The sequence below is a fragment of the Danio rerio genome, chromosome 8 (genome assembly GCF_052040795.2).
Source record: "Danio rerio strain M-AB ecotype USA chromosome 8, GRCz13ab, whole genome shotgun sequence".
Classification (NCBI taxonomy): Eukaryota; Metazoa; Chordata; class Actinopteri; order Cypriniformes; family Danionidae; genus Danio; species Danio rerio.
In genome coordinates this window covers 56,994,984-57,022,500 of record NC_141028.1, presented here as the reverse complement: position 1 = coordinate 57,022,500, position 27,517 = coordinate 56,994,984, and the positions used below count along the sequence as shown (strand labels likewise).

At 39.4% G+C, this 27,517-nt stretch overlaps 3 protein-coding genes and 2 long non-coding RNA genes across 9 annotated transcripts in view; 2 read left to right on the top strand and 3 right to left on the bottom strand.

Moving 5' to 3' along the window:
- Positions 1–4,320, top strand: part of frmd3 (FERM domain containing 3) — a 97,675-nt gene extending 93,355 nt beyond the window's left edge. The window contains exon 15 of one of the 2 annotated variants that reach the window (XM_087265465.1): positions 3,113–4,320. The gene's annotated coding sequence lies outside the window, so the exon portion shown is untranslated. The remainder of the gene's footprint in view (positions 1–3,112) is intronic. The other variant, XM_087265467.1, reaches the window with a different exon arrangement.
- The window catches only part of LOC147842881 (uncharacterized), a 5,126-nt gene extending 804 nt beyond the window's left edge, over positions 1–4,322 (bottom strand). Inside the window, exons 1-3 of one of the 2 annotated variants that reach the window (XR_015498480.1) lie at positions 2,592–4,322; positions 317–1,187; positions 1–39 (exon numbers count right to left, since the gene is read on the bottom strand). The exon at positions 1–39 is cut by the window's left edge and continues 89 nt beyond it. This is a non-coding gene — a long non-coding RNA (uncharacterized LOC147842881). Of the gene's footprint in view, positions 40–229; positions 1,188–2,591 lie in introns of both variants that reach the window. The other variant, XR_015498479.1, reaches the window with a different exon arrangement.
- LOC148679673 (uncharacterized) overlaps positions 1–27,517 on the bottom strand; it is a 140,816-nt gene that overhangs the window by 68,708 nt on the left and 44,591 nt on the right. The gene's annotated exons all lie outside the window — the stretch shown is intronic.
- The window catches only part of rasef (RAS and EF-hand domain containing), a 48,555-nt gene continuing 31,532 nt past the window's right edge, over positions 10,495–27,517 (bottom strand). The window contains exons 14-20 of one of the 3 annotated variants that reach the window (XM_087265447.2): positions 27,006–27,120; positions 25,294–25,413; positions 16,831–16,907; positions 15,204–15,416; positions 13,978–14,525; positions 11,724–12,373; positions 10,495–11,151 (exon numbers count right to left, since the gene is read on the bottom strand). In XM_087265447.2, the coding sequence (XP_087121573.1) occupies positions 15,311–15,416; positions 16,831–16,907; positions 25,294–25,413; positions 27,006–27,120 (418 nt within the window). In that variant the 3' untranslated portion in view covers positions 10,495–11,151; positions 11,724–12,373; positions 13,978–14,525; positions 15,204–15,310. Of the gene's footprint in view, positions 12,374–13,977; positions 14,526–15,203; positions 15,417–16,830; positions 16,908–25,293; positions 25,414–27,005; positions 27,121–27,517 lie in introns of all 3 variants that reach the window. The other 2 variants (XM_087265445.2, XM_087265446.2) reach the window with 2 other exon arrangements.
- Positions 17,717–20,123, top strand: LOC147842880 (uncharacterized). The gene is made up of 2 exons (XM_087265489.1): positions 17,717–18,764; positions 19,126–20,123. Exons 1-2 carry the CDS (start codon positions 17,841–17,843, stop codon positions 19,555–19,557), a joined length of 1,356 nt encoding a protein of 451 aa, XP_087121615.1. The 5' UTR covers positions 17,717–17,840; the 3' UTR covers positions 19,558–20,123.

Genomic DNA, 27,517 nt, shown 5'->3' with positions numbered 1-27,517 from the left:
CTAATTTGTACAAATTCGTACAAGTTCAATTGTACAAATCTATATGATTTTAAAAAGGAGGTGTGGCACCAAACCCCACCCCTTAACTCAACTATCATTGGGGGTTGATCAAATCGTACTAAGCTGTATGAATGAGATTGTACGAATTTATACGAATAAGCTACTAAATCAAAAAGTTACGAATTGCTGTGAAATAGCATTGGCCCAAAAGTTTGTTTTCATTTTGCACAGTTGGCTCTCACGAGGAAACATAACTATTTTACTTTTTGTCAGTTTAGTGGCTAATTCGTAAGAATTCGTACAACTTCAGTTGTACAAAACTATATGATTTTAAAAAGGAGGTGTGGCACCAAACCCCGCCCCTAAACTCAACCATCATTGGGGGTTGAGCAAATCATACTAAGTTGTATGAATGAGTTCGAACAAATTTATACGAATAAGCTACTAAATCAAAAAGTTACGAATTGCCGTGAGATTGCGTTGGCCCAAACGTTTCAGTTTCATTTTGTACAATTGGCTTTTTCAAGATATTTTTGAAAAGTATTTTTAATTGATTCTGTAAGGTGTATTAGTGCAGGGTTTCAGTCACACATTATTGATTTTATCCATCAGATATCGGTTGAAGTGTGCTTTGGTCTCAGTGTAGCATTGCTTTTGATGACTTGTTTAGCGCAGTCTATTCTATTATTAAATCCACCCAAAAAATGTAATCGTTGTTTACTGAACTTCATGTGGTTCCAAACCTTTATGAGTTTCATTTTTTGTTTCAGTTCAACACACATAAAAAAAAAGGTTTTAGGAATGTTAGAAACCGGTAACCATTGACTTCCATAGTAGGAAAAACAAATACTTTTGGAAGTCAACGTTTACTGGTTTCCAACATTTTTTTAAAAATAATTTTTTGTGTGTGTGTGTTAAACAGAAAAAAAAAATTTAATTCAAGGAGGTTTGTGACTGAGGTTTTCAGTTTTGGGTGAACTGTCCCTTTAATACTGTCCTATTTAAAAACCTGAAGAACCTGTGAAGGCTTTAATTTTTATTATTATTCACAACAAGCTAATAGCTATTTTTATTTTACAATAAGCTTATAGCCCCTTTCACACATACTGTTAGCTAATAGCTACTTAAAGGGTTTATAGTATTTTCACACATTCAGTAAATTACTGTTTAGATCAAACATCATATCTCTCATTTTTACGTTATGAGTTGTAGCATTACTGGTATGATGGTATTTGTGAACGAACAAAAACAAAATCTTGACAGAATAATGCTAAATTGAACATTGCATTGTGTTGGATCTCTAAATAAACAATCTATAGAAAGAAAAAGTATGCCTTGTGCAATAATGGCTTTATTTCTGTAAAGAAATGTAGAAGTGTGACATGATCAGAATTCAGATGAATAAAACTATATTATTCTAGAATTCCAGAACTTGTTATTGGAATTTGTACCCTGAAATTATGAGAAATAATATAAAAATTGTAACTGTTTCAAATTGTAATTGTTCAAAATTGTAATTGTTATTTAAAAGTGAAAAATCAAAGTGACGATGATGTGCTTAAAGAAAATATAAAAATTACATTTAAAGGGGTCATGACATAGATTTAAAAAATTGTTCTAGCTTTCTATCTATGCTAAAGTAAACTTTTTTTTTTTCAAACTGAGCATTTTTTCTTTACGTCCAACTTAAACGAAATATTGAGTAGGGTGTGCGGGGCTTTAATTTTGTGCACCATTTCCTCGTAGCAAACTAAGAGAGGCGTGGCTATCACCATCAAACTGACGTAAACAGAAGGGCCATCGCTCCAAACACAGAAAAAAGGCTGCGTCCGAAATTGCATACTTCCACACTATATAGTACACTAAACACAATATGTGAGCCGAGTAGTATGTCCGAATTCATAGAATACAAAAAACAGTATGCGAGAAGTACCTGGATGACCTACTATTTATTCATTAATTTTCTTTTCGGCTTAGTCCCTTTATTCATCTGGGGTCGCCACAGCGGAATGAACTGGAATGAACATTAATACGAATTAACATAAAATTGTGATTATTAAACCAAACAAATATTTTCAGTGCATTAACTTAGTGTACACCTAAAGAATAACAATAAACGCTAGCAAAATAAACATAGCAAATTTTGACTTCACACAAACTTAAATGCTAATGCTAATAGTAAATGATTTGTTTCTGTTGTAATAAAATAATGTACTACAGCTATTTATTTTTTTGCATTTCATTATGATAGGACGGTCAATATATTGACAGGAAGTAAAGTGAGGATAGGATCGGAGAAGGTCCATGAATGAGATTGTACAAATAAATACGAATTAACATAAACTTACGAATTGTCATGCGATAGCGTTGTATTACACCAAGCAAAATAAACATTGCAAATTTTGACTTCACACAAACTTAAATGCTAATTGCTATTGCTAATAGTAAATGCTTTGCTTATTTTGTAGTAAAATGATGTGCTAAAACTATTTATTTTAGACATTTTATTATGATAGGACAGTAGATATATTGACAGGAAGTGAAGCAGGAGTGGGGATGGGATGGGGAAATGTCTATGAATGAGATCGTACAAATTAATACGGATCAACATAAACTTACAAATTGTGGTGAAATAGCGTTGAAGATCTAACCAAACATTTATTTTCACTCGCAGAGACGTATTGTTCACCTAAAGAATAACAATGTGGGCTAGCAAAATAAACAATGAATTTTGACTTCACACAAAGTTAAATGCTAATTGCTAATGCTAATAGTAAATGCTTTGCTTTATATTGTAGTAAAATAATGTAGTAACACTATTTATTTTGGGCATTTCATTTTGAAAGGACGGTCGATATATTGACAGAAGGTGAAGTGCTAGTGGGGATGCTAGGCGCTAGGCTAACAGTGTTGACATGTAAAAACCATTTTAAGCTATGATTTAATAGACCAAAGCTTTGATTCCCAAAGACCAGTGACCAATTTGATTTCTTATGTCACGATCCCTTTGAAAGGATGAACCGCTGCTGTTGTATTTTAACGCTAGTTAATGTGTGAAAGGGGCTAATGATAAGATGATTAGATTAGCATTTTTTTTTCTTCTTCCTGACAGGCTTTGAGCTCATCCGCATGAACTAATCCAGTTAAACGAATACCAGATGTGATGTGATGGTGCTGAGGTAAAAGCAAAAGGGCTACGACACACTTCTGTCAATGCATCACACACTTAGACGAGCTCTGTAGAAACAGCAGGTGGCGCTCTCAGGAACGTACAGTACGCGAGGGATCTTTAAAGAGCTGTTTATTTTCTGATAGAAAAACAGACGAAAATGAAACAAATATGCATATCAGCGAATCTTACAGAGCATTTACCAGAGAAAATATTTGATAGTGTATATGTTATGTGTGATGTTCAGTCTCATTATTACATTACCATTACAACATACAACATCGACATAGAGCATAAAGTTGTGACTCAGTCAGTGTATGTCAGTGTAAATACATTTTTTCTCTGATATATCATCAATGTTTTTTGTTTTAAATCACATACCGTGTAGACTACCAGTCAAAAACAAGGACACGCTATTATGTTCATTGATATTTATTGATATATAAATTTTAAAAATACAGTAGGCCTATTACACTGCTGAACATACCCATATTCCACTGCAACAGGCAGCAAAAGGGGTTTGGAAAATGACTTTGTACTCTTCTTCTTCTTTTATTTTAATGAATATAAAGCGGTTAAAATTTTGTTAATTTAAAATTAAACATATGAAAACTATAAAATGCGATTAGCTGACTTAATAAATTAACGAGTAAAGCTATTGTCTTAAAATTAAGTAAATGAACTGTGTGCATAATAATACAAATTTTGTTAAGTCAACATTTTTAAGTTACTATGGCATTTCTTGAAGTTTTAAGTAAAGTCCACTCGTTTTGTTTTTATTTTACTTCAATATAATTTATTTTATTTATCTTTACATAGTGAAGGTACCTAATATAAAGCCTAATATTTTGTTAATTTTAAATTGAACATGTGTACACCTTAAAAGGGGATTAGTTGACCTTACTTTAAAAAGTGAGTAAAGCCATTGCCTTAATTTTATTATGCATATAGTTCATTTAATTAAATTTAGTTCAATCAACTTAAAATTGAGCTACAACAGGTTTACTTGCTGTTTTAAGTAAAGTCAATTTATGTTTTTATTTTAATATATTTTATGTTTACATAGTGAAGGTACCTAATATAAAGCAGCTAATATTTTGTTAATTTGAAATTAAACATAAGTACACTTTAAAAGGTGATTAGTTGGCTCAATAAAAAAATAAAAATAAAAAAAGCCGTCACATTAAAATGATTAACTAAATGAACTATGGTCATAATAATGAACATTTAGTTAAGTCAACTTAACATTTTTAAGTTACAATGGGTTTACTTGCTGTTTTAAGTAAAGTCTACTTATACTGTTTTTGTTTATTTTATTTTGATGTATTTTATTTCATTTTGACACCGTATAGGTATCTAATATAAAGCAGGGCCTAATATTTTATTCATTTTAAATTGAACATATGTACACCTTAAAAGGGGATTAGTTGACCTTACTTTGAGAAGTAAGTAAAGCCATTAACTTAAAATTAAGTAAATAAACTACAGTATATGCATTAAAATGTAGTCAATTCAATTTTAATAAGTTACAACAGGTTTACAGGCTTTTTAAAGTAAAGTCCACTTATGTTGTTTTTATTTTACTTTAATATAATTTAATTTATTATTATTTTACATAGTAAAGGTTTCTAATATAAAGCAGGGCCTAATATTTTGTTAATTTAAAATTAAACATATATACTTTAAAAAGTGATTAGTTGACTTAATTTAAAAAAGCGAGTAAAGCCATCGCGTTAAAATGAATAATTAACTATGTACATAATAAAGTTACAACAGGTTTACTTGCTGTTTTAGGTAAAGTCAACAGATTTTGTTTATTTTATTTTATTTTTTATTTTATGTTTACATAGTAAAGGTAATTAATATAAAGCAGGGCCTAATATTTTATTAATTTTAAATTGAACATTTGTACACCTTAAAAGGGGATTAGTTGACTTTACTTTAAGAAGTGAGAAAAGCCATTACCTTAAAATTATATGCATAACTATATATAACATATATAACTATATGCATAATAAAATAAAGTTGACTTATCTAAATGTTAAAGTTACAACAGGTTTACTTGCTGTTTTAGGTAAAGTCAACTTATTTTGTTTATTATATTTTATTTGTAATTTTATTTTTACATAGTGAAGGTACCTAATATAAAGCAAGTAAACCCAGCAGGCACAGAATGTCATAAGACGATAAAACTAGGTTAGATTTAGGACATGACATCTAGTAAATACGTTGTTATTTGGTTGATTTTAGGTTGTGTTGGAAAGTGACCAAAATCCAACGTCGAGCCAACATTTTAAACCAACGTCATATTGATGTAAAATATTGACAATTATTTATCAGGTATGGCAAACAAAAACCGTCTAATAGACGTCATAGTGGTAATGTTCACACAACGTCAAGCTGTAACATTATTAGACGTTGATATTTAGTTGATTTAAGGTTGGATGTTGGACACTGACGTCGGTCTAAAGTTGGGTTCTGCCATCAGCCCGGTTTTTATTTCCAAACAAACTGTAACATTCCCACGACGTCAATCTGATGACATGTTGACATCCTGGGCCTGCTGGGAAGCCATTGCCTTAAAATTCTAGATGAACTATGTGCATAATAATGACATTTTAGCCAAGTCAACATAGCAGTTCCTGGTTACACTTAGTTTAATTGCTTGCTTAAGTACAGTAAAATTACTATTTTTTTTTTCTTTCTTGGAGTAGGTGGTAATTTGTAATCCCTACACTACTGTTGTACTATATTTACAGGGTTGCCAAAAAAGTTTTTGATCTGATTAACAAAATTAATCATAATTAATCAACTTTGCATCAAATAAACATTAGACAGTAGATGTAGAAAAAACATATTTATTACACTTAAAGAACAGACTACAATATGAACGAAAATAAACAAACACCTCAAATAAACAGCTAATTATTGAACCTTTTTCAGACTGTCCAGTTTTTCTCTGGTAGTTTCCTCAAACACCACGAGCAGATGACGGTGTACATTCAACAGTGACACTCACTCGCATGTAAACCTATGTAAATACTGGAAAAAAGAAAAGCTCATTCTCAAGTGTCTGACGTGTATAAACTCATCGAGTCTTACTCCTGTAATGATCATACGACTGTAAAAGATTTGTTTTTTCCTTTGGTGTTCAGGTTTCTCTGCACTTCCAGCTCAGGGTTGAGTCATTTTCACAGATGGATTCATGAAATACAGCATTCATGCTTACTTCTGACGCAAAGTCGTAGTATAGTTCTCACCGTTATAAAAACATACGTGTAAAATGTAGATAATAGATAGTCCTGCTTTGTGCTTTAATGTGTGTTATCATGACCAATGAAAGCAGAGAACCAGTGGACACGTCCAGTCAACCCGACAAGCGCTTTTTAAAGGAACAGTTCACCCAAAACTGATCTTTCAGACTGTTTATGACTGTCTTACTTCTGCTAAACGCAAAAAAGATACTTTGAAGAATGTTGGAAGAATGTCAAAACTTTTATAAATGTCTTCTATTAACCACAAAAGAAGATACTTTGAAGAATGTTGGAAACCTGTAAACATTGACTTCTATTGTAGGGGGTCAATAGTTACCGGTTTCCAACATTCTTCAAAGTATCTTCTTTTGTGTTTAATAGAAGACATTTATAAAAGTTTTGAACAAGTCAAGGGTGAGTAAATGATGACAGAATTGAAATATTATGGGGTGAACTGTCCCTTTAAACACACTCATTAGTTTTCTAGAAGGTTGACTGAATTGGTCCATTAACCTGAACATTTCTTATCGTATATTGTAGTGTGGCAAAATATAGATGTCCGAACTCCTTTAATCGGGTAAACTTCTGTTTCATACTGCAATTCATGCACTGGAATTAGTTTAAAGTTAATTTTTTTTTTTTTTGGTTGTTGTTGCCTTGCTATTCTGTTGCATGATGGGACACAGAGACTTTTATGTTTACTAGAGCTGTGATCCTTTTATTTTTATTTCTCCTGTGGACAAAACTGTTCCCGATGTAAACTGAACACTGATACTAATGTTTTTTTTTTTACATCTTTGGTTTGTTTACACCAGCATTTATTGCTCGAACAACAATTTTCATGTGTTAGTTAATTACTGTATGATAAATTGTAGAATATTTGCATTTGTTTAACGTTTTTGGTCAATTTATTCCTGTAAAGAACATATCAGGGTCTCAATTTACCCTCAAATTATATATATATATATATATATATATATATATATATATATATATATATATGAGCAATATTACATGATTAGCAGTGTGATATGGCTGTATATCGGCACTGGTGTGAGGTGTGCTTTGGCTCGAGGCCGCAGGCTGAGTGGATTAGTGTCTTACCATATGTTGACAGCCATATCGCACTGCTACTCGTGTGATATTTCGTTTATACAACAGTTCAACAGCATTATCGTGTATATGAAAAGAAAATTAAACACGGAGAGTCTCAAAATTCTTTTATAAGTGGAACTACATTCTTCCGCCATTCATTCACATCTGCAGCTGACGTCAGAACAGCAGAAACCGTTGCTAATTCATCAACGTGACTTTAGAGCTAGTATTTGAGTGATTCTCTAGCATAATGTCTACAGTGATGACAAATCAGGTGATTTTGCTCAAATTTCAAGATTATAAGGCTGAACAGCATGAAATGCCATCAGTCTACAGAGACTTCCCAATATTTCTCTGTTGCAATCGGGAGATCACAATAATTAACTCCCGAAAAAGCCAAAGCAAAGCAAACACTGGCAGATTACTATGATATAAATACAGCACTACAACATATTAATGAGAGAGATCGACGAGAATGTCACTTACCTGTTCTGTATGGATTTCTTCAGCTGTAATTTGAAATTTACGCTGAAAAATTGCTGGTTTTCTCCCCTAAGGACGTATTATGCTGTCTGTCGCCATCTTGTGGTGGAACGTCAACTGTCTTTGCTCTGCTCAGTATGGCAGGCTGATGGCCTCCAATGCACTGAATCTCCCAAATTATAAATATTTTAAAATAGGCACTGGACTTATAAATAAACTGCATAGTTGTAATCTAAACAACTACACTGAAAAAAATTATTCAAAGATGATTCCTTGGATTTACTTAATATTTTTTACGTTAAGTGGTTCTAAACTATTTATTTGTGTTGAATTTAAACAAACAAATTAAGTTGAACATTATTAAACTTAATTTGTTTGTTTAAATTCAACACAAATAAATTGTTTGCCACAGTTCTGCATGCAACACTTTTTTCAGTGTATATTGTCAACTAAAAAAAGCCTCAAAAGTACATTATGTTGTCCAACAGCTGCAATATTTGTCAAACTGTAGCCCTCTGCTTGCCACTCGTGTGGGCGGAGTAATACACAAGGGTGAAGAGGCCGTATGAGTTCTGATATCCGCTTGTTAAGTGTGACGTCACGCGAAGTAGCTTCCGGGTCCAAGCGCTCTATCAAAATGTATGGGGAAACTCATGAAATGGTAATAATAAACGTTTACAAAGCGATGTAATGTTTTCGAAAATCACGATCGCAAAACATATGTCCATGCCTAATATCTGATGGCCAGAAAGGGATTCATTATTTTACAAATTGTTACAAAAAGTCCAGAGATTGTTATGTACACCATGATTTTATATACAGTTCACTTTAATGTGTGTCATGAATAAAAAGTGATCATAAACAAATATTTTCTCGATTCAAATGAGTGGCGGCTTGGACCCAGAAACAGTATTTCATTCATCACCAACACGCCACCACTTAAACCAGACAGAACTGTTGTATAAATATATATAATACACTGTTAAAGACAAAATTATTAGCCCTCCTGTAAGATTGTAACCCTTTTTATACATATTTCCCAAATGCTAATTAAAATGAGTATTTAAATTTTATTAGAAAAAAAAAGTGTTTTCTTTTAATTTGGCTGGAATAAATGATTTTAAAATGATGCAATTATATTAAATATATATTTTATACTAATGTTAATACTGCTACGGTCAATATAATTAGTCCTCTTAAGACTTTTATTTATTTATTTTTATTTTATTTTTTTCGATTGAATGACTTGGTTGCCTATAGTTCGCCCAATTAACTAGTAAAATATTCTGCACCGTCGGCATTGCGACAACGAAATAAATTGTTTATTAAAAACAATTTACTGAAAAGGGGTGGCTTGGTGGCTCACACTGTTGCCTCACAGCAAGAAGGTCACTGATTTGAGTCCCAGCTGGGTTAGTTGGCATTTCTGTGTAGAGTTTGCATGTTCTCCCCATGTTGGTGTGAGTTTCCATGCTCCAGTTTCCCCCACAGTATATAGGTAAACTGGATTAACTAAATTGGCCGTAGTGTATGAGTGTGTGTGTGTGTGTGAATGAGAGAGTGTATGGGTGTTTCCCAATACTGGGTTGCAGCTGGAAAGGCATTTGCTGCGTAAAACATATGCTGGAACAGTTGGTGGTTCATTCCACTGTGGATGAATAAAGGGAAAATGAATGAATGAATTTACTTTCTCTTAAATGAAGAGCAGTTGGGAAATATTACAGGACGTTTGGATTATTTTCGTTTAATTACTAACCAGCAAAATGACACCGAATGAATTATTTCTGATTAAAAAGCAAGCATATTGCCTTCAGACAACATGATTTTTAATTGTTCTCCTAATTACAGTAATACCAATCTAATGAGATACACAAACATGCGGATGCATTACAGTAATGAGGATTTAAGAGGGAAATGTCCTTCATTATCATGACAATAATGAAACGATAAGCAAATAAAAATATGAATGCTTCTATAAATGTAATATTTGATCTTCTCATAATGTTTTCTGTATGAAACGACCTGGAAATATGAAATTCCCAACAATCTTGTAGCGAAAACAAATGTAATGTCTAACCCAGATGTTTCTCGCATTGATAAACATTACCCTTTAGAAATCAACATGTAATTATACTGTAAAACAGGAGTATATGCAAATGAACCGAACATCTGGTCAAAAAAAGCTTGTACATGTTTTTATTGATTTCTCAGTAGAGCTTTGAAATCTTTTTGTTTGTATGTTTGGTGATTTCACAGCAGGTGAAACGTGTTCATGCATGTTTAGCAGCTTTATAAATGTTTGAGTTTAAAACGGTCTGTCACTTCATTTGAAAAGACAACTCTGGGAGTATCAGAAGAAAAAAAAAATCAGTTCCCGGATTGACCGGGAATCGCCTTATTCAATTTGTAAAGTGATTTTTGATTGTTTATATGTTCCGAAAATAAAACCAATTGTTTTATATGTTAGTACTGCCACAATAAAGTTGGAGTGAAAACATTTGCCATCTTTATTTGTGCATATTCATTACGCTCAACACAGTCTTGCTGTAAACGCAAGTGAGATTTTCAGAGAAACACATTTTTGACATGGAAATAAACTTTAAACAAGACATTAGAAGATACTACATATAATTCTCAATAGATTTAACAAAACAGAGTGCACTACTGTATATATTATGATACGCTTGGAACAGAAAAGGCATGGAATTCATAAAGCAATGAAAAATGCATCCAAAGTGTCAATCATCTCCAATCATTTTTGAAGCGTTTACAATGGTGGCAAATCTCGATTTGACCCCCCACACGATCTTAATTCAGCTTCTCTATGGTTCAGCCAATTATATTTTCAACGTAGGGAGAAGCATAAATGCAGTGTTTCCTCTAGGATCCAGCTGTGGCGGCAGGCCTTCTTTACTCAGATCTACCAACTACCTGTGGCGTTATTTCAATGACAAATGTCGTGAGCGCAGTATTACAATTCGAGATCGCATTTATCTCTTTGCTTGTGCGACGATTTCTCAAAACTTCTTTCACGCCTCCACAAATATACGCTGCTCAAGCGCATGTTCTTGTGCGCTCTCAAATAAACACTGCTGAAGTGCGATTTAGTAGGCTTGGACGGTAATACGGTAATATGGTATACCGCGGGATCTAAAAATAGCAACGGTGTCAGTTCTAATACCGTTATACCGTCAAGCATGTTTAGCAGCTTTATAAATGTTTGAGTTTAAAACGGTCTGTCACTTCATTTGAAAAGACAACTCTGGGAGTATCAGAAGGAGTATCACTTGGTGCCCTCTCTCTCTCTGTGTGTGTGTGTATGTGTGTATGAATGAGAGGGAGAGAGAGACACACACACAGCATCCACGTGGTTGCGCGCGTGCTTGCTTGCTCGGAAGCAATATTGTAAGACCGCGCGACCGCTCCCTTTTAAGTTACCGACCGCTCCCGCGCTTTATTTGGAAACACACACACACAGAGAGAGAGAGAGCGCGCGTGGTGCTGTGCATCTCTCTCTCGCTCTGTGCGTGTGTGTGTTAGAGTATAGTGCTGTGCATCTGTGTCCCATGCAGATCTCTAATACGAACAAGACAAACAGGTGATCACGAACCTCAGGTCGCCTTACGTCATAATTTTTTCATTATGCACGGTAATACCGGACACCGGGGTAAAATAGGGAGAAGGTTTGACGGTATCAAAATTTGGATACCGCCCAAGCCTACGATTTAGTGCGTTTATGTAACGAGTATGTCTCAATAGACCTACAGAGCGACATTAATTCGTCCTGAAGTAAATTGAAACGGCTTTACGTCGTGTTTGCTGGCCTCTCACGCACCTGTCAGTCAGCACGTAGCCTTAAAGAATTAAACAAAGCGCACAGCACTACTACGGTTACAGAAAAGTTTGCGCTGTTATAATTCACTTACCTTTAAATACGTTTTGGTACGATTATCACCCGCGATTAAAAAAAACACGACAATGTTTTGAATGAGAAGCTGTAATGTAGCTGTGGCGGGATCAGTTTTGGCATGGCGCCCCGCCATGGAAGAATAAATATAGAGGAAACCATGCTTTACGTTGTTTTATATATACGTTACTGAGCAACGTGGACAACTCTGAATGCTGTTAAAAGTATCACATACTGTATTCATAAGGTATAATTCAGCCAAAAACGTCATTTCTGTCTTAATGTAATGATGTATTCATGGCCGCTAAATTACACCTGAGCTGACGCACTGTTTGTTTACTACTGAGAGGATGTGTGCCTGTCTGCGAATTATGTATACTTTAGTGAACAGAACCTGCATAGCCAGTGCAAAACAGGTAATACGCTTATTTCACGCGGCCGCCATTTTAAAACACGAAAGCGAGGCTGCGGTGGGAAGAAACCTGGAAGTATAGCATCAGCACATGCTGTGAACTACAAACCTCCAGCTGTTGCCGAGACTTCAAAATGCAGACGTGGTGTAAACATCGCTTTAATATAATTCAGTTCAGTTTAATTTAAACAATTAAAATCATATTAGGCATTAAACTACATCACAATCTCTTTAAGGGGAATACGCTTAAGTGTCCTCCAAGGCTTCCGTTCATGGCAGCAGGTAAACACAGTGGGGACCCTTCCCTGCTTCAGCCTATGTAACCCTGAGAGTAATAAAACCCTGCAGTGCTCTGTAGCACATCCTCGTGTTGTCTGTAATAGTGTTGTCCCGGTACTGAAGTTTTCAAAATGTCCATTTCCAGCTAACATTTAAGCGCTCATAAACAGCGCTGATTTGGCATAGTACTCACCAGTGCTCAACAGAAATGACTGTGATGGGCTGTGAAGGTCATCAGTATACCGCTCTTCACGGATTACACAGATAGACGGACATTAGAGCGTTTTAAAGCTGTGAAGATCAGTCGATTCATCAGCGGATCGCTCATCTGTGTTTTTTTACCGATTTGCACTCAGTAAACAGCGGTGGTTGAACTGATGACCATCTCAGCCAATCACAGTCATTTCTGTTAAGCGCATGAACACAATGGCAAATCAGCCCCGTTTAAGAATGCCATCAACAGGGCTCAAATGTTAACGGGAAATTGACAGCTGTGTCCCAAATCGCATACTTATGCACTATTCTACGCCATTTTGTAAAATAAATAGTGTAAGTAGTGTGTTCACACTGAAAACTCTAAAAATAATAAGAGCACTTTAATTACCCGGATGATGCACTCATTCAGCCGCTAAAATAAAGTGTGTAATAATGGACACTTCACGCACTCAACGACCGCAGGTAGCGGAAGGGGCGGAGCTATCGAACGCACATGTTGGATAACTTTATTTATTTTGGATGGTGAAAGCAAAATTCTCCTACGAGAGTGATTACAGCGCCTCATGATGGTAAATGCGGCAATACTCACGGCAGGTATTATTTGATAATTCGGTCGTTTATTTCACTTATTTGGCAACCGTCAAACGTCATCAGGGAAACGGTTTGAATTTCCACTTAGTAAAAAAAAATTAGTGTGCCATTTGGGACGACACTACATACATATACTATCCTGTTGAGTGTGTAAGTGCATAAGTACATAGTGCATGAGTGGATAGTGTGCCATTTGGGACGCAGCTGACGTTTTTTTTTTTTTTTTTTTTTTTACATTTCAGTACCAAAATTTTGTATCAAGACAAGCCTAATATGGTGAAGGAATCAGTTCATTAACTTAAGTTTAATATAAGGCATCTAAATTGTGTGTTTGGGAAAGAAAATGTTAGCTAACTAGTGCCATTTTCCTTAGCTAAAAATAAGGTCCGATATCCTTTTTCTTATTTTCGCTACATATTCAGAACAGACCTTCGGGTCACTCGGAAGGCGGTGAAATTATAAATTGGTGTCCATTTCTCTTCGCTGTTAAGATATACAGCCAGGTACACAACATTCCTCTTTGACTCGAGCGATACTTCTGGGTTTCTTCCCACCGCAGCCTCGGTTTCGCTGTTTAAAATGGCGGCCGCAGAAAATCAGTCTATAGTGTTTTAAATGACGCTCAGTTTGTTGTTCTGAGCAAGCGGTCATATATAAGAGGAAAACTTCACAGAAGCAGACAGAACTGAGATATAAACAAAGAATTACAAGAAAAAGGAAATTGCAAGATATAAACAGAACTATAAGTTAAAAAAAAGAATCTGAACTAGTGAGACAAAAATCTGAATTGAGACAAAACAAATTAATAAAAATCAGAAATGTAAGATGTAAACTCACACTTTTTAAAGGAAAAAAAGTCATGGCAGAAGTGAGCTCACATTATCTAAACTTACAAAACACACACTTCATACAGTAACACACACTTCATACAGTAGATCTATTACAGAACTACGACAACATTCTCTTCGTTTTACACACAATAAATAGTAAGGTGCAGCACAGTAAACTCTGGGCTAATAATCAGCTGCGGTATAAAAGTTATAAGGGCTATTTAAGCAAAGATTTTCATAAAATCCTGAAGACAAAACTTGAAGATATTAAGCAATGGAGGTAAAGTTGGTTTTATATTCGGATATTCAGACATTCTCCTTAATAATATAATTTCAGAAAAGTACTCTTTGCAAATTCTAAACAGGGAAATCATATAAGCACACTGCAAAAAATGCTTTTCTTGCTTTGATTTTTTGTCTTGTTTCTAGTCTAAATATCTAAAATTTCTTACATCAAGAAGCATTTTCTAGACGAGCAAAGCATATTGTCTTGTTTTGAGAAATAATATGCCAATATTAAGTGAGTTTTTCCTTAAAACAAGCAAAATAATCTGCCAATGGGGTAAGCAAATTAATCTTGTTTTTTCTTTTGACGTAAGATTGTTTTGCTTACCCCATTGGCAGATTTTTTAACTTGTTTTAAGGAAAAACTCACTTAATATTGGCATAATATTTCTGAAAACAAGACAATTTGTTTTTCTTGTCTAGAAAATTCTTCTTAATTTAGAAATTTTTAGATGTTTGGACTAGAAACAAGACAAAAAATCTAAGCAAGAAAAGCATTTTTTTGCAGTGCAGCCAGTGACTATCAAAGTACAACATTGTTCACAGTGAATTAGACAGTGTCAATGTTGTTTAGAAGTCATACTAGCATGCTAATTCCGATCGAATATTTAAAGTAACAAGGTAAACACAATAGAGACTGCTAACGAATGTGCGAATATAAAACCAACTTTACCTCTATTATTTACCACGGTAAAAATTCTCCAACTTGGTTTTCCTTCATGACGCGCTGAATAAATAGTTGAACGTTTAAATACTTGATAAGTGTGTGGAAGTCGACGGGTTTATCCATCAGCCCATGCAGCAGTTTGGACTGGACATCTTCTTGGTATGATTTCCAGACAGTTTGGCCACTGACACAGGCTCTTTGTAATCGTCGGCGTGTTTGGTCACCTCTCTTTAACGTACAAGGAAAAAAGAGAGAGGAAACAGGGAGTGAAAATAACACAAGAGCTATGACTCTGCTGCCCTCTTGTGCCTTGTCTTATTATTACAAATGATTCTGTTTGCATATAAAATCTGTGACAAAATCTGTGCAAATTTTATTTCTTTCCCCCCAGAAGTGCTATTTAATAGAGCCACATTTTTTATTTTTTATTTTTTTACAAATTTAAGGGGGTTGAACAATTAAGCAATTAATTGGTTCTCTCCAAAATCTCAAGAATTGTGTTGTTTCAGCTCATTTTAATAAGTAACGTAATCAAGCAGCTATAAGACGATTTATTGTCTTTCTGTGGAATACTGTAAACCCAGTGGTTCTCAAACTTTTTTCACTATAAGTACCACCTCAGATAATAATCGTCTCTTCACGTACCACCATAACGACTGGTATTGAAATACAGTTGCGTATTAGGCCTTATTAAGCAGCTAAAGCTGTGCACAGTTCAAAAACAAGCCAGATTACTTATTATTATTATTATAAATATTTATCATTGTCAGCCACTTTAACCATTCTAAATAGTTTTAGCATTAACACTGTACTGTGCTTTCAGGTAAAAAAAAAATAAACAAAATGTAAACATTTAAATTAAAACGTGCTTTAAAAGTTAATTAAAAATGGCACTGTTCTCAAAAAGTAAAAAAGAAAACTGCTGTACTTAAATGTAAGGTATTATCATAAAGTAGCCTATTCATCAAAACACCTGAAATGTTGCTTGGACCTCATAAATATAGACTATGTCATCATATTCATTATTTTTTTTTTTGATAAATTATCTTTAAAATCATTAACGTGTATTTTAAATGTTCGAATTTGATAGAAAAATTGTAATTAGAAATTAGATCTGCTTATTGTGCGTTAGAGTAGGCTTTGTGTGTCAGAAAAGCAAGTGATTAAACTACACATGTCAACATTGGGATATATTAATACAGGATATGCCCCCAACAACCGTTACAAATACGGGGAGGAAATTAGCTTCAAATAATTGAATACATAACAATATTGAAAATAAAATAAAAGGTTTAGCCTATTAAAATCAATTTACAGATCACATCGATGTTATCGAACACGTTAAAGGGTTAAAATTGTGTTCATTTTTTTTTTACTTTAATTATTCAGCGATTGCTCCCTGTACCACTAGAAGAAAGCATGCGTACCACTAGTGGTACACGTACCACAGTTTAAGAAGCACTGCTGTAAACTGTTCAACAAATGAAAAATGTTTTGTTTTTTGTGTGTGTGCACTTCGTTTAAATTCACATCTATTCTATGAAGAGCGTACACTCATCCTCTGTCTACAGCACATTGTTTTTGCTAATCATCACAATTATTGACTATACTAATATGTTTTTTATTCAGGAGCAGGACTTACCGGGCTAAATGAAGAACAGCTTCAATGATGTTGGATCCATCTTTTGCACTCGTCTCACAGAATAAGGCACTGTATGTCTGAATATATAGAAGAGACACAGTTTAGCATTTATGCAAAAAAAAAAAAAAAAACTATTAGCCAAGGGAAGGAGTTTAAAGGTTTAAATGGATTGTTTTCACCTAAAAATGAACATTTTGTCAGGGTTCTGCCACTCTGGTCTTTGTAAATTCTTGTTTTGGTGGCAGAGCTCTGACACTACCCATGTCCGGTCCTGTTTCTGTCTCTGTGTGCGCGCGCGCCGTCGTGGGTGTACGCAGAGTGTGCGCGCTTCTGCTTGACGCGGCCGCGCGCGCGCTCTGCGTCCCTCAGACGCGTGCGCTCTTGTACTCGTGTTTGTGTTTTCGTTTGTCAGCAGCGTGGTGTTTCATTCCCAGCGTCTCAGTCTTGTTGGTTTCGGTTTTGGTCGGCGCTGGGATGAAGCATGCACGCTGCGTGTGTGAGCGCGCGGTGAGTGCTTTCATTCATCGTGTGCTCGTGTCTTGCGTCTTTTGTCAAAGCACGTGGCTCGGTGTTTACATTGTGGTCACGTGCTTTTGTCGTGTGCTTCAGTGTTGTGTTATGTGAGCGCATGGCTTGTATTGTCTCTCTGTGTCATGCGCTCTCCCGTCTATTGTCTAGTCCCACCCTCCTTGTTAACCCATTATTAGTTAATTGTGTTCACCTGTGTGTCAATTTACTTTTTGCTTTATAATCCCCCTCATGTTTTCAGTCCTTTGCGAGTTCGTTGTCTACACTCCCCGTGTTCCTGATCCAGTCTTGCCTTGTTCTTGTTGAGCCAAGTTTGTGTGTTTTGTTAATGTTTTCCCCCTCGGGGTAGTTTTGTTTTGCTTTTTATTTTTATTTTATTATTAATAAATACCCATTGTTTCTTTGCACTTGAGTCCTCGCTCCTTTTCCCCACCACGACCGTGACTGTAAGAACTCGCCAAAACAGAGGACTCAGCAGAAATATGGGTATCTTCCTTTTCCCATCTCCCAGTTCACGTCCCTCTGCATGCCAGCAGAAGGAACGTTTGGGCAAACTCTTTGGTCTTCATCAAGGGGAATCTTCAGTCAAGGAGTTTGCCTACCAGTTTGTCTACGCAGCAGAGGGGCTTGAGTTTACCACCACAGCACTGAAGGAGGCTTTCAATGCTGGACTCAACAGCCCCCTTCAGGCCTGGGAGATGGGGATGCTGGGGATACTGTCATTCTGGCAGTTTGTGAGCTATTTGTACCACAGCCAGGGAGACGGTGGCCTGCCTCCCCTTGGCCCACCGCCAATCCCGCTCACAGACTGCCAAATCCCCAGTCCTCCGATGACCCACCAACGGAGACGGAGGAGGAAGAACGGGCCCTCCTCACCTGTCACCCACCTAGAGGTGACTGAACAAACTGCAGCCCATGCAGCAACCACCCTGGCGGCAGCAACATCCCTCGAGGTGCCCGAAACTGACACTGCAACACTTTCAGAGGTAGTGGAGTGCCCAGCAGTGTCTGAAGAGGTGGCCAGCTTCCCGCCACCAAAAATAAGGAAGCGTAGGAGGAGAAAGGGCTCCTCCACCATACTGGCTCCAGCCCCTGAGCGCCCTCCAGTGTCAGCTCCAGCCCCTGAGCGCCCTCCAGTGTCGGCTCCAGCCCCTGAGCGCCCTCCAGTGTCGGCTCCAGCCCCTGAGCGCCCTCCAGTGTCGGCTCCAGCCCCTGAGCGCCCTCCAGTGTCGGCTCCAGCCCCTGAGCGCCCTCCAGTGTCGGCTCCAGCCCCTGAGCGCCCTCCAGTGTCGGCTCCAGCCCCTGAGCGCCCTCCAGTGTCGGCTCCAGCCCCTGAGCGCCCTCCAGTGTCGGCTCCAGCCCCTGAGCGCCCTCCAGTGTCGGCTCCAGCCCCTGAGCGCCCTCCAGTGTCGGCTCCAGCCCCTGAGCGCCCTCCAGTGTCGGCTCCAGCCCCTGAGCGCCCTCCAGTGTCGGCTCCAGCCCCTGAGCGCCCTCCAGTGTCGGCTCCAGCCCCAGAGCGCCCTCCAGTGTCGGCTCCAGCCCCAGAGCGCCCTCCAGTGTCGGCTCCAGCCCCAGAGCGCCCTCCAGTGTCGGCTCCAGCCCCAGAGCGCCCTCCAGTGTCGGCTCCAGCCCCAGAGCGCCCTCCAGTGTCGGCTCCAGCCCCAGAGCGCCCTCCAGTGTCGGCTCCAGCCCCAGAGCGCCCTCCAGTGTCGGCTCCAGCCCCAGAGCGCCCTCCAGTGTCGGCTCCAGCCCCTGAGCGCCCTCCAGTGTCGGCTCCAGCCCCTGAGCGCAGCTCAGTGCCGGTCCCAGTCCGGCTCCTTGCCCTGCCGGCGCCACCCAGACGTCTTGCCCTGCCGGCTTCAGCCCGGCTCCTTGCCCTGCCGGTCCCAACCAGACGTCTTGCCCTGCCGGCGCCATCCAGACGTCTTGCCCTGCCGGCTTCAGCCCGGCTCCTTGCCCTGCCGGCGCCAACCAGACGTCTTGCCCTGCCGGCCCCAGCCCGGCTCCTTGCCCTGCCGGCACCACCCAGACGTCTTGCCCAGCCGGCCCCAGCCCGGCTCCTTGCCCTGCCGGTCCCAACCAGACGTCTTGCCCAGCCGGCCCCAGCCCGGCACCTTGCCCTGCCGGCACCTACCAGACGTCTTTCCCTGCCGGCACCTACCAGACGTCTTTCCCTGCCGGCACCTACCAGACGTCTAGCCCTGCCGGCACCTACCAGACGTCTAGCCCTGCCGGCCCCAGTCCGGCTCCTTTCCCTGCCGGAACCTACCAGACGTCTAGCCCTGCCGGCCCCAGCCCGGCTCCTTGCCCTGCCGGCACCACCCAGACGTCTTGCCCAGCCGGCCCCAGCCCGGCACCTTGCCCTGCCGGCACCTACCAGACGTCTTTCCCTGCCGGCACCTACCAGACGTCTTTCCCTGCCGGCACCTACCAGACGTCTAGCCCTGCCGGTCCCAGTCCGGCTCCTTTCCCTGCCGGAACCTACCAGACGTCTAGCCCTGCCGGCCCCAGCCCGGCTCCTTGCCCTGCCGGCCCCAGCCCGGCTCCTTGCCCCGCCGGCGCCACCCAGACGTCTTGCCCTGCCGGCGCCACCCAGACGTCTTGCCCAGCCGGCCCCAGCCCGGCTCCCTGCCCTGCCGGCCCCAGCCTGGCTCCCTGCCCTGCCGGCTCCCCTCTGGCCTCCAGCCCTGCCGGCTCCCCTCTGGCCTCCAGCCCTGCCGGCTCCCCTCTGGCCTCCAGCCCTGCCGGCTCCCCTCTGGCCTCCAGCCCTGCCGGCTCCCCTCTGGCCTCCAGCCCTGCCGGCTCCCCTCTGGCCTCCAGCCCTGCCGGCTCCCCTCTGGCCTCCAGCCCAGCCGGCTCCCCTCTGGCCTCCAGCCCAGCCGGCTCCCCACAGGCCTCCAGCCCAGCCGGCTCCCCACCGACCTCCTGCCTTGTCTCCCCTGATAGACTCTCCCTGGGTCGTCCCTCCTGCTCCTCCCTGGTGTTCCCTCCCTGCACCCTGGACGGACTCTCCGGCTCCACCCTGGCTCCCTGCCAGGGCCCCCGACCCACTGAATCCACCCTGGACTGTCCCTCCTGATCCTCCCTGGTCTTGCCCTCCCATCCCTCCCTTGTTTGTCTTGTTGGGTCTGGCTTGGCTTCCCTCCCTCCCTCCCTTCATGTCGTCTTGCTTGTTCACCTCCCTGTCTTGTGTCTGATGTTGCCTGTTTTGTTATCATGTAGTGTTTCTTGTCTGTCTTGTACCTTGTTGGATGTTCCCTTTAGGGACGCCAGGTGGCGTCCCTTTTGGGGGGGGGCTAGTGTCAGGGTTCTGCCACTCTGGTCTTTGTAAATTCTTGTTTTGGTGGCAGAGCTCTGACACTACCCATGTCCGGTCCTGTTTCTGTCTCTGTGTGCGCGCGCGCCGTCGTGGGTGTACGCAGAGTGTGCGCGCTTCTGCTTGACGCGGCCGCGCGCGCGCTCTGCGTCCCTCAGACGCGTGCGCTCTTGTACTCGTGTTTGTGTTTTCGTTTGTCAGCAGCGTGGTGTTTCATTCCCAGCGTCTCAGTCTTGTTGGTTTCGGTTTTGGTCGGCGCTGGGATGAAGCATGCACGCTGCGTGTGTGAGCGCGCGGTGAGTGCTTTCATTCATCGTGTGCTCGTGTCTTGCGTCTTTTGTCAAAGCACGTGGCTCGGTGTTTACATTGTGGTCACGTGCTTTTGTCGTGTGCTTCAGTGTTGTGTTATGTGAGCGCATGGCTTGTATTGTCTCTCTGTGTCATGCGCTCTCCCGTCTATTGTCTAGTCCCACCCTCCTTGTTAACCCATTATTAGTTAATTGTGTTCACCTGTGTGTCAATTTACTTTTTGCTTTATAATCCCCCTCATGTTTTCAGTCCTTTGCGAGTTCGTTGTCTACACTCCCCGTGTTCCTGATCCAGTCTTGCCTTGTTCTTGTTGAGCCAAGTTTGTGTGTTTTGTTAATGTTTTCCCCCTCGGGGTAGTTTTGTTTTGCTTTTTATTTTTATTTTATTATTAATAAATACCCATTGTTTCTTTGCACTTGAGTCCTCGCTCCTTTTCCCCACCACGACCGTGACACATTTAATTAAATTCAATTCAGCTTTATTTGTTTAGCACTTTTACAATGCATATTGTGTCAAAGCAGCTTCACATAAATGGTCATAGTAAATGGATAATCTTGTTTTTCGATTTGTGTTAAGATTATTTTGCTTACCCCATTGGCAGATTATTTCGCTTGATTTAAGGAAAACCCATTTTGGCATATTATTTCTTAAAACAAGACAATATGTTTTGCTTGTCTAGAAAATGTTTCTTGATTTAAGAACTTTCAGATATTTGAACTAGAAACAAGACAAAAAAATTAAGTAGGAAAAGTATTTTTGTAGTGTACAGGAAAAAAAATACTAATACTGTAAAAACTTGCCTTTCTTGTAAAATGTTCTGTGCTTTATTTATTAATCTTATGGCAAATTACTTTTTTTTTAAAGGATACATAGTAACAACATACGATGTCACTGTGGCACAGTGGGTAGCATGATCCTCTCACAGCAAGAAGGTCGCTTGTTTGACCCCCGGCTGGGTCAGTTGGCTTTTCTGTGTCCAAACACATGCGCGGTGATCAACTGAATAAACTAAGGCCCCGTTTACACTAGTGCGTTTTAGTTTGAAAACGCATAAGTTTTGCTACGGTTACGCCATCCGTCCACACTACGCCGGAGTTCTCGAGCGCCGAAAACGGAGCGTTTCGAAAACGCTGGAGAGGCAGTTTTCATTCTGAAACGCTGCTGCTCCGTCTCAGTGTGGATAATGGAAAACGGAGACATCTGAAAACGGAGGCGGTGCTGCAGACATTCGCCTCTCTGATTGGGGCTTTTCCTCAATATTAAGTAGCCTAACACACACAGTTCAGTCTCGCATTCTCTTCGTGTAAGTTCAGACTTCGCAAGTATGATCGAGGCTGCAGTCTCTTCTTCTCAGTTTGATTTGGAAAACAGACTATACCGAGGACACGGGTAAATCTTCAAAGGGAACAGTGTACTTTATAACTTCATTCACATCACCCTGGCTACGTTGTTTCACTTTCTCAACAATAAAATGTAAACTGATATAAGGAACTGCCTATTTTCATTTTAATATTAACAACTTAGACAGCAGAAATGTTGAGGCGTCGTGCTGCATGAGCGTCATCTTCACTGTGTGGATATTTATAACGAAACGGAGCCGATAACAACTGCCTCCTTTCAATTTCAGTGAAAATACGAAACACACCCTTTCCTTTGCTGAATATCAGTTGTAATAATCGATAATGGCCATTATAAAAGTATAACATACAATAAGTTTAAACATTATAGGAAATAAAGGCAATTGATCAGTCAATATACAGAATAGGCTATGTGGTTACATTAATCATTAACTTATTTTTGCGCTCAGCCAAAACACGGTACCTGAGAAGTAATAGATTCCAGTGACCGAAGTCAGGGAATATGTCGTTAGATACAGACAACAAGATGAATGAAATATCCCGTTTAATAAATAAATATAGTGAGATTAGATCCAGCGGGAGATGCTTGATGAGCAGTCCGACTAGCACAGCTCTCATCTGGGTAGATTGGCTGCAGCGCTTCCCTGAGAGGGTCTGTGTGGTCACGTGATGTGCGTTTTCAGCGTTTTGGTGTGGACGGAGAGCAGTTCAGAAACGCTGGGTAAAACGCGAGTGTGGACGCGGATTGTTTTCATTCTAAAACGCCGTTTTAAAACTAAAACGCACTAGTGTAAACGGGGCCTAAATTAGCTTTCAAGAGTTCCCACTTAGATATGCTTGGCACTTATAGCAGGTTTGGCATGCTGTCCCGGGAGAGAACCCTGAGCTCGGAGATATTTGAGCCCAGGGTCCCGCCCAGTCTAGAAGCATATCAGGAGAACCGAGATCAGGTAGGTCTCGATCGCTCCCCCTTTAGAAGGGGAGAAAAAGGAGGAGATGGGGTGGAAGGGGGGATTCTTCCAAAACGAAGATGCGTGATCCATTTATATTAAGCTAGGATCATTCTGATTGGATTATTACTGATTACGGATGAGTGGCCAGCGGTGCACAATCATATCACGTGCAATTAGTTTATGAAACTTCACATAGTGTATGTGTGTGATAATGCAGGAGTGTATGGGTGTTTCCCAGTGTTGGTTTGCAGCAGGAAGAGCATCCGCTGTGTAAAACGTGCTGGATAAGTTAGCAGTTTATTTAGCTGTGGTGCCCCCTGATTAATGTAGGAAAAAAGGAATTTATTTTTATTACTTTTGTGTCTTTATTTATTTATTTTTTTAAATGTTTAGACTAACAACAGATTAATCAATCTTTTCTATTGTATTATAACACATCTTGACCAGACACACTTCATCTTTTTTACTGTGCTGCATACTTTTTAGAAGAACTGCTGACTGCTAGTGGCTGCTAGCTGACTGCTAGTGGAAAAAGCAGAATAAGAATAAATTTAGGTTTGTTCCAGACTGCTGTCTGGGCATGTCACAAGGAGCATGATCTTTGTAGAAGTTATGAAATATATCAAAGATGCACGTAATTGTCCAGTTCTGGTATGCAGAGAAGGGTTGCAGAAAGAGGAAGTATGTCTAGGGGTTACAAAGAGCATGTAGGAGCCATACATTTTTATATTGGCGATTGGCCACAAGGTGTCAGTACGACACTACATAACTGTGGCTTCACTGCATGGAGTAAGACAGTGTTGGTAGGAAGCACACAGTTTTTGAACGTAACTGAACGTCTCGTAACTGAGTGTAATTCAACTCAACTCAAAGTAACAGAGAAGTGTGCATATAGATTAAGGAAAGTGATTGAGTAATTCTGTTGATTGAAAGTTGATTGGAAAATAAAGACGTTTTTATTTGCCTACGGACTCTGACTTTACGCGAACGAAACTTGCTTGCTCTACCAACAATAGCGGCAATTGGAAAGCCGCTACAGAGCCAAAGGACTATCGGTTGTGTATTTAGGCTGGAGTCAGAAAATGTAAAATAGTTGCGAACCTCTTGTATGTATTTCTTCTCTGTCATCGTATTATTCATTTGTATCTAATAAATGACTAATATTTTTGGCATTGAAGAAAACACTCTCCGGACCTTTTCTTATTGAAAACGCATGGAGTTGGCTAGATATTCCAACATTGTTAAAGCGACGAAGGCAAAAAGAGAATGAATGAATATCAACATACAATAAAATAAAAATAAAAAAACATGGCAACAAATAAAACATTCATTCATTCTTTTTATTTCAGCTTAGTCTTTGTTTTTTAAAAGGGCACCACAGGAATGAACCACCAACTACTCCAGCATATGTTTTGCACAGTGGAAGCTTTTCCAGCTGCAACCCAGAACTAGGAAGCAGCACCCATACTCTCACATTCACCCACACCCACTCATACACTATGGCCAATTTAGTTTATTCAATTCCCCAACAGCACATGTGTTTGGACTGGAGAAACCGGAGCACCCGGAGAAAACCCACACCAAGACAGGGAGAACATACAAACTCCACACAAATGCCAACTGACCCAGCTGAGACTCAAACCAGTGACCTTCTTGCTGTGAGTGCGAACCACTGAGCCACTGTTGTGCTTTTTTTTAATAAAATCTAGGCCACTGCTTGAAAAAATATCCTTATCATAAATTCAAAGAGTCCAATCTTCTGAGGCATGCGAGAGTTTTGAGTGACAAAAAAAAGATTTCAGAATATAGAGATTCAGCTGCACAGACTGCTGCTGCGCTGCTTTGATGACTGTTTTGAAGCTCAAAGTTCCTCTGTTTGTGATTCCAGAGAGAATCAAAGTCACGTGGTTTTGCATGAGAGTAAGACGAAGACACTTTTCATTTTCGAATCCCTGTTAAAAGCTGAAAGCAAGAGTAAATGTCAGAGGAACACACAAACCATGGCCAGTTTCTCTCCATAGCTGGTTGGAATGCAGGTGACTCCATCCTGAAGAGCCTCCTTCCTCAGATCTGTCTTATTGCCCACTAGCATGATGGGAATGTCATCCTGAGAAACGTCCTGCATCAGAGAACAAACACAGCAGCGTTTTCAAGAAACCCAGCAACCAGATGATGTACGGATGTAACCCTTTACTTCATTGGGTGCACGAGAAACCATTGTCAACTTCATTGACTGATTACAATATACAGTTGAAGTCAGAATTATTAGCCCCCTGAATAATTAGACCGCTTGTTTATTTTTGCACCAATTACTGTTTAACAGAGAGAAGATTGTTTCAGCACATTTCTAAACATAATAGTTTTAATAACTCATCTCTAATAATGTATTTATCTTTGCCATGATAACAGTAAATAATATTTGACTAGACATTTTTCAAGATACTTCTATACAGCTTAAAGTGACATTTTAAGGCTTAACTAGGTTAATTAGGTTAACTAGGCAGGTTAGGGTAATTAGGCAACTCATAGTATAATGATGGTTTGTTCTGTAGATTATCGAGAAAAAACATAGCTTAAAGGGGCTAATAATTTTGCCCCTAAAATGGTGTTTAAGAAATTAATAACTGCTTTTATTCTAGCCGAAATAAAACAAATAAGACTTTCTCCAGAAGAAAAAATATTATCAGACATACTGTGAAAATTCCCTTGCTCTGTTAAACATCATTTGGGAAATATATAATAAAGAAGAAAAAAAATTGAAAGGGGCTAATAATTCTGACTTTACCAGTATATATATATATATATATATATATATATATATATATATATATATATATATATATATATATATATATATATATATATATATATATATTTCTTTTATGCCTATTATTATGACCTACTATGCCCCTTTTTACAAGATGTAAAACAAGTATGTCCCTATAGTGTGTGTGTGTGTGTGTGTCTGTGTGTGTGTGTGTGTGTGTGTGTGTGTGTGTGTGTGTGTGTGTGTGTGTGTGTGTGTGTGTGTGTGTGTGTGTGTGTGTGTGCATGCGTGCGTGTGTGTAAAGTTTTAGCTCGGAATACCACACAAATCACAAATAATGTTTTAAAACTCTTTGAAGCTGCCCCTTTTAGGCTTTGATCCTTTTTTTGGTGACTGTCGCTTTAAATTCAAATGAGATCTTTTTAAAAGAGGGCGGAGCTTCAAATGCCTATCTGTCAGCATAGTGGCAGATTCAAAAACGAGACTAGTGTCTTATGCTAATGAGTGAGAAATCATCACTAGTAGGCAGGGCTTTCCCCTTCTGATTTTCCTGCAGACTGTTTTTATCAAGTGTGATTATAAAAAATAAAATAAATTAATTTTTAGCATTAGAACCTGCTTATATTCACACACTCTAACCACAACTGTGTTTAAACCCCTTATTAAAGTGATATTTGCATAATATTTGGCAAATGGCCCAGCTGGGACTCGTGTTTACAGAGCCACCGTGCCGCCCCAACAGTGAATAGATGGTTCGAAGTAGTTGGTATACTATGATGATAAATAGGAATTAAAGTAGTTTTAGTGGTTGGTACCTTGGAAAAAACATACCTTAGAATGTCGTGATTTACTAATCAGAATTAAGTATTCCCGAAAAACCCTCATCCATTACGTATTATCACTATGATAGCCATTATTTAAATGAGACGCTGTGGAGGAAATACCTCAATGATGTCGACCCATTCTCGGACATTCAGAAAGCTCTTCTCACAGGTGACGTCGTACAGCAGAAGAACTCCATCCGCTCTCCTGAAGTATGACTTAGCAATGCTCCGAAACCTGCAAAAAGACAACAGTGTCCAACATTTAGCTCATAGTGTACTTCAGTTTAAAATTCATTCATTCATTTTGTTTTCGGCTTAATCCCGTTATTTATCTGGGGTCGCCACAGCGGAATGAACTGCCAACTTATCCAGCATATGTTTTACGCAGTGGATGCCCTTCCAGCCGCAACCCATCTCTGGGAAACATCAATACACACTAATTCACACTCGTACACTACAGAAACGTCCTCATTTATAGTGTTTATGAACACAATTATCTTTATAATGATATAGATTTTGGTTATCTGTATATGAAATTACGAATTACAAATGTAGCAGGGCATTAAATGACTGTTTATTTCCTTGCATTTTAACTTTGTAAACTGTAAAATCATGCATCTCCTCACGGTTTG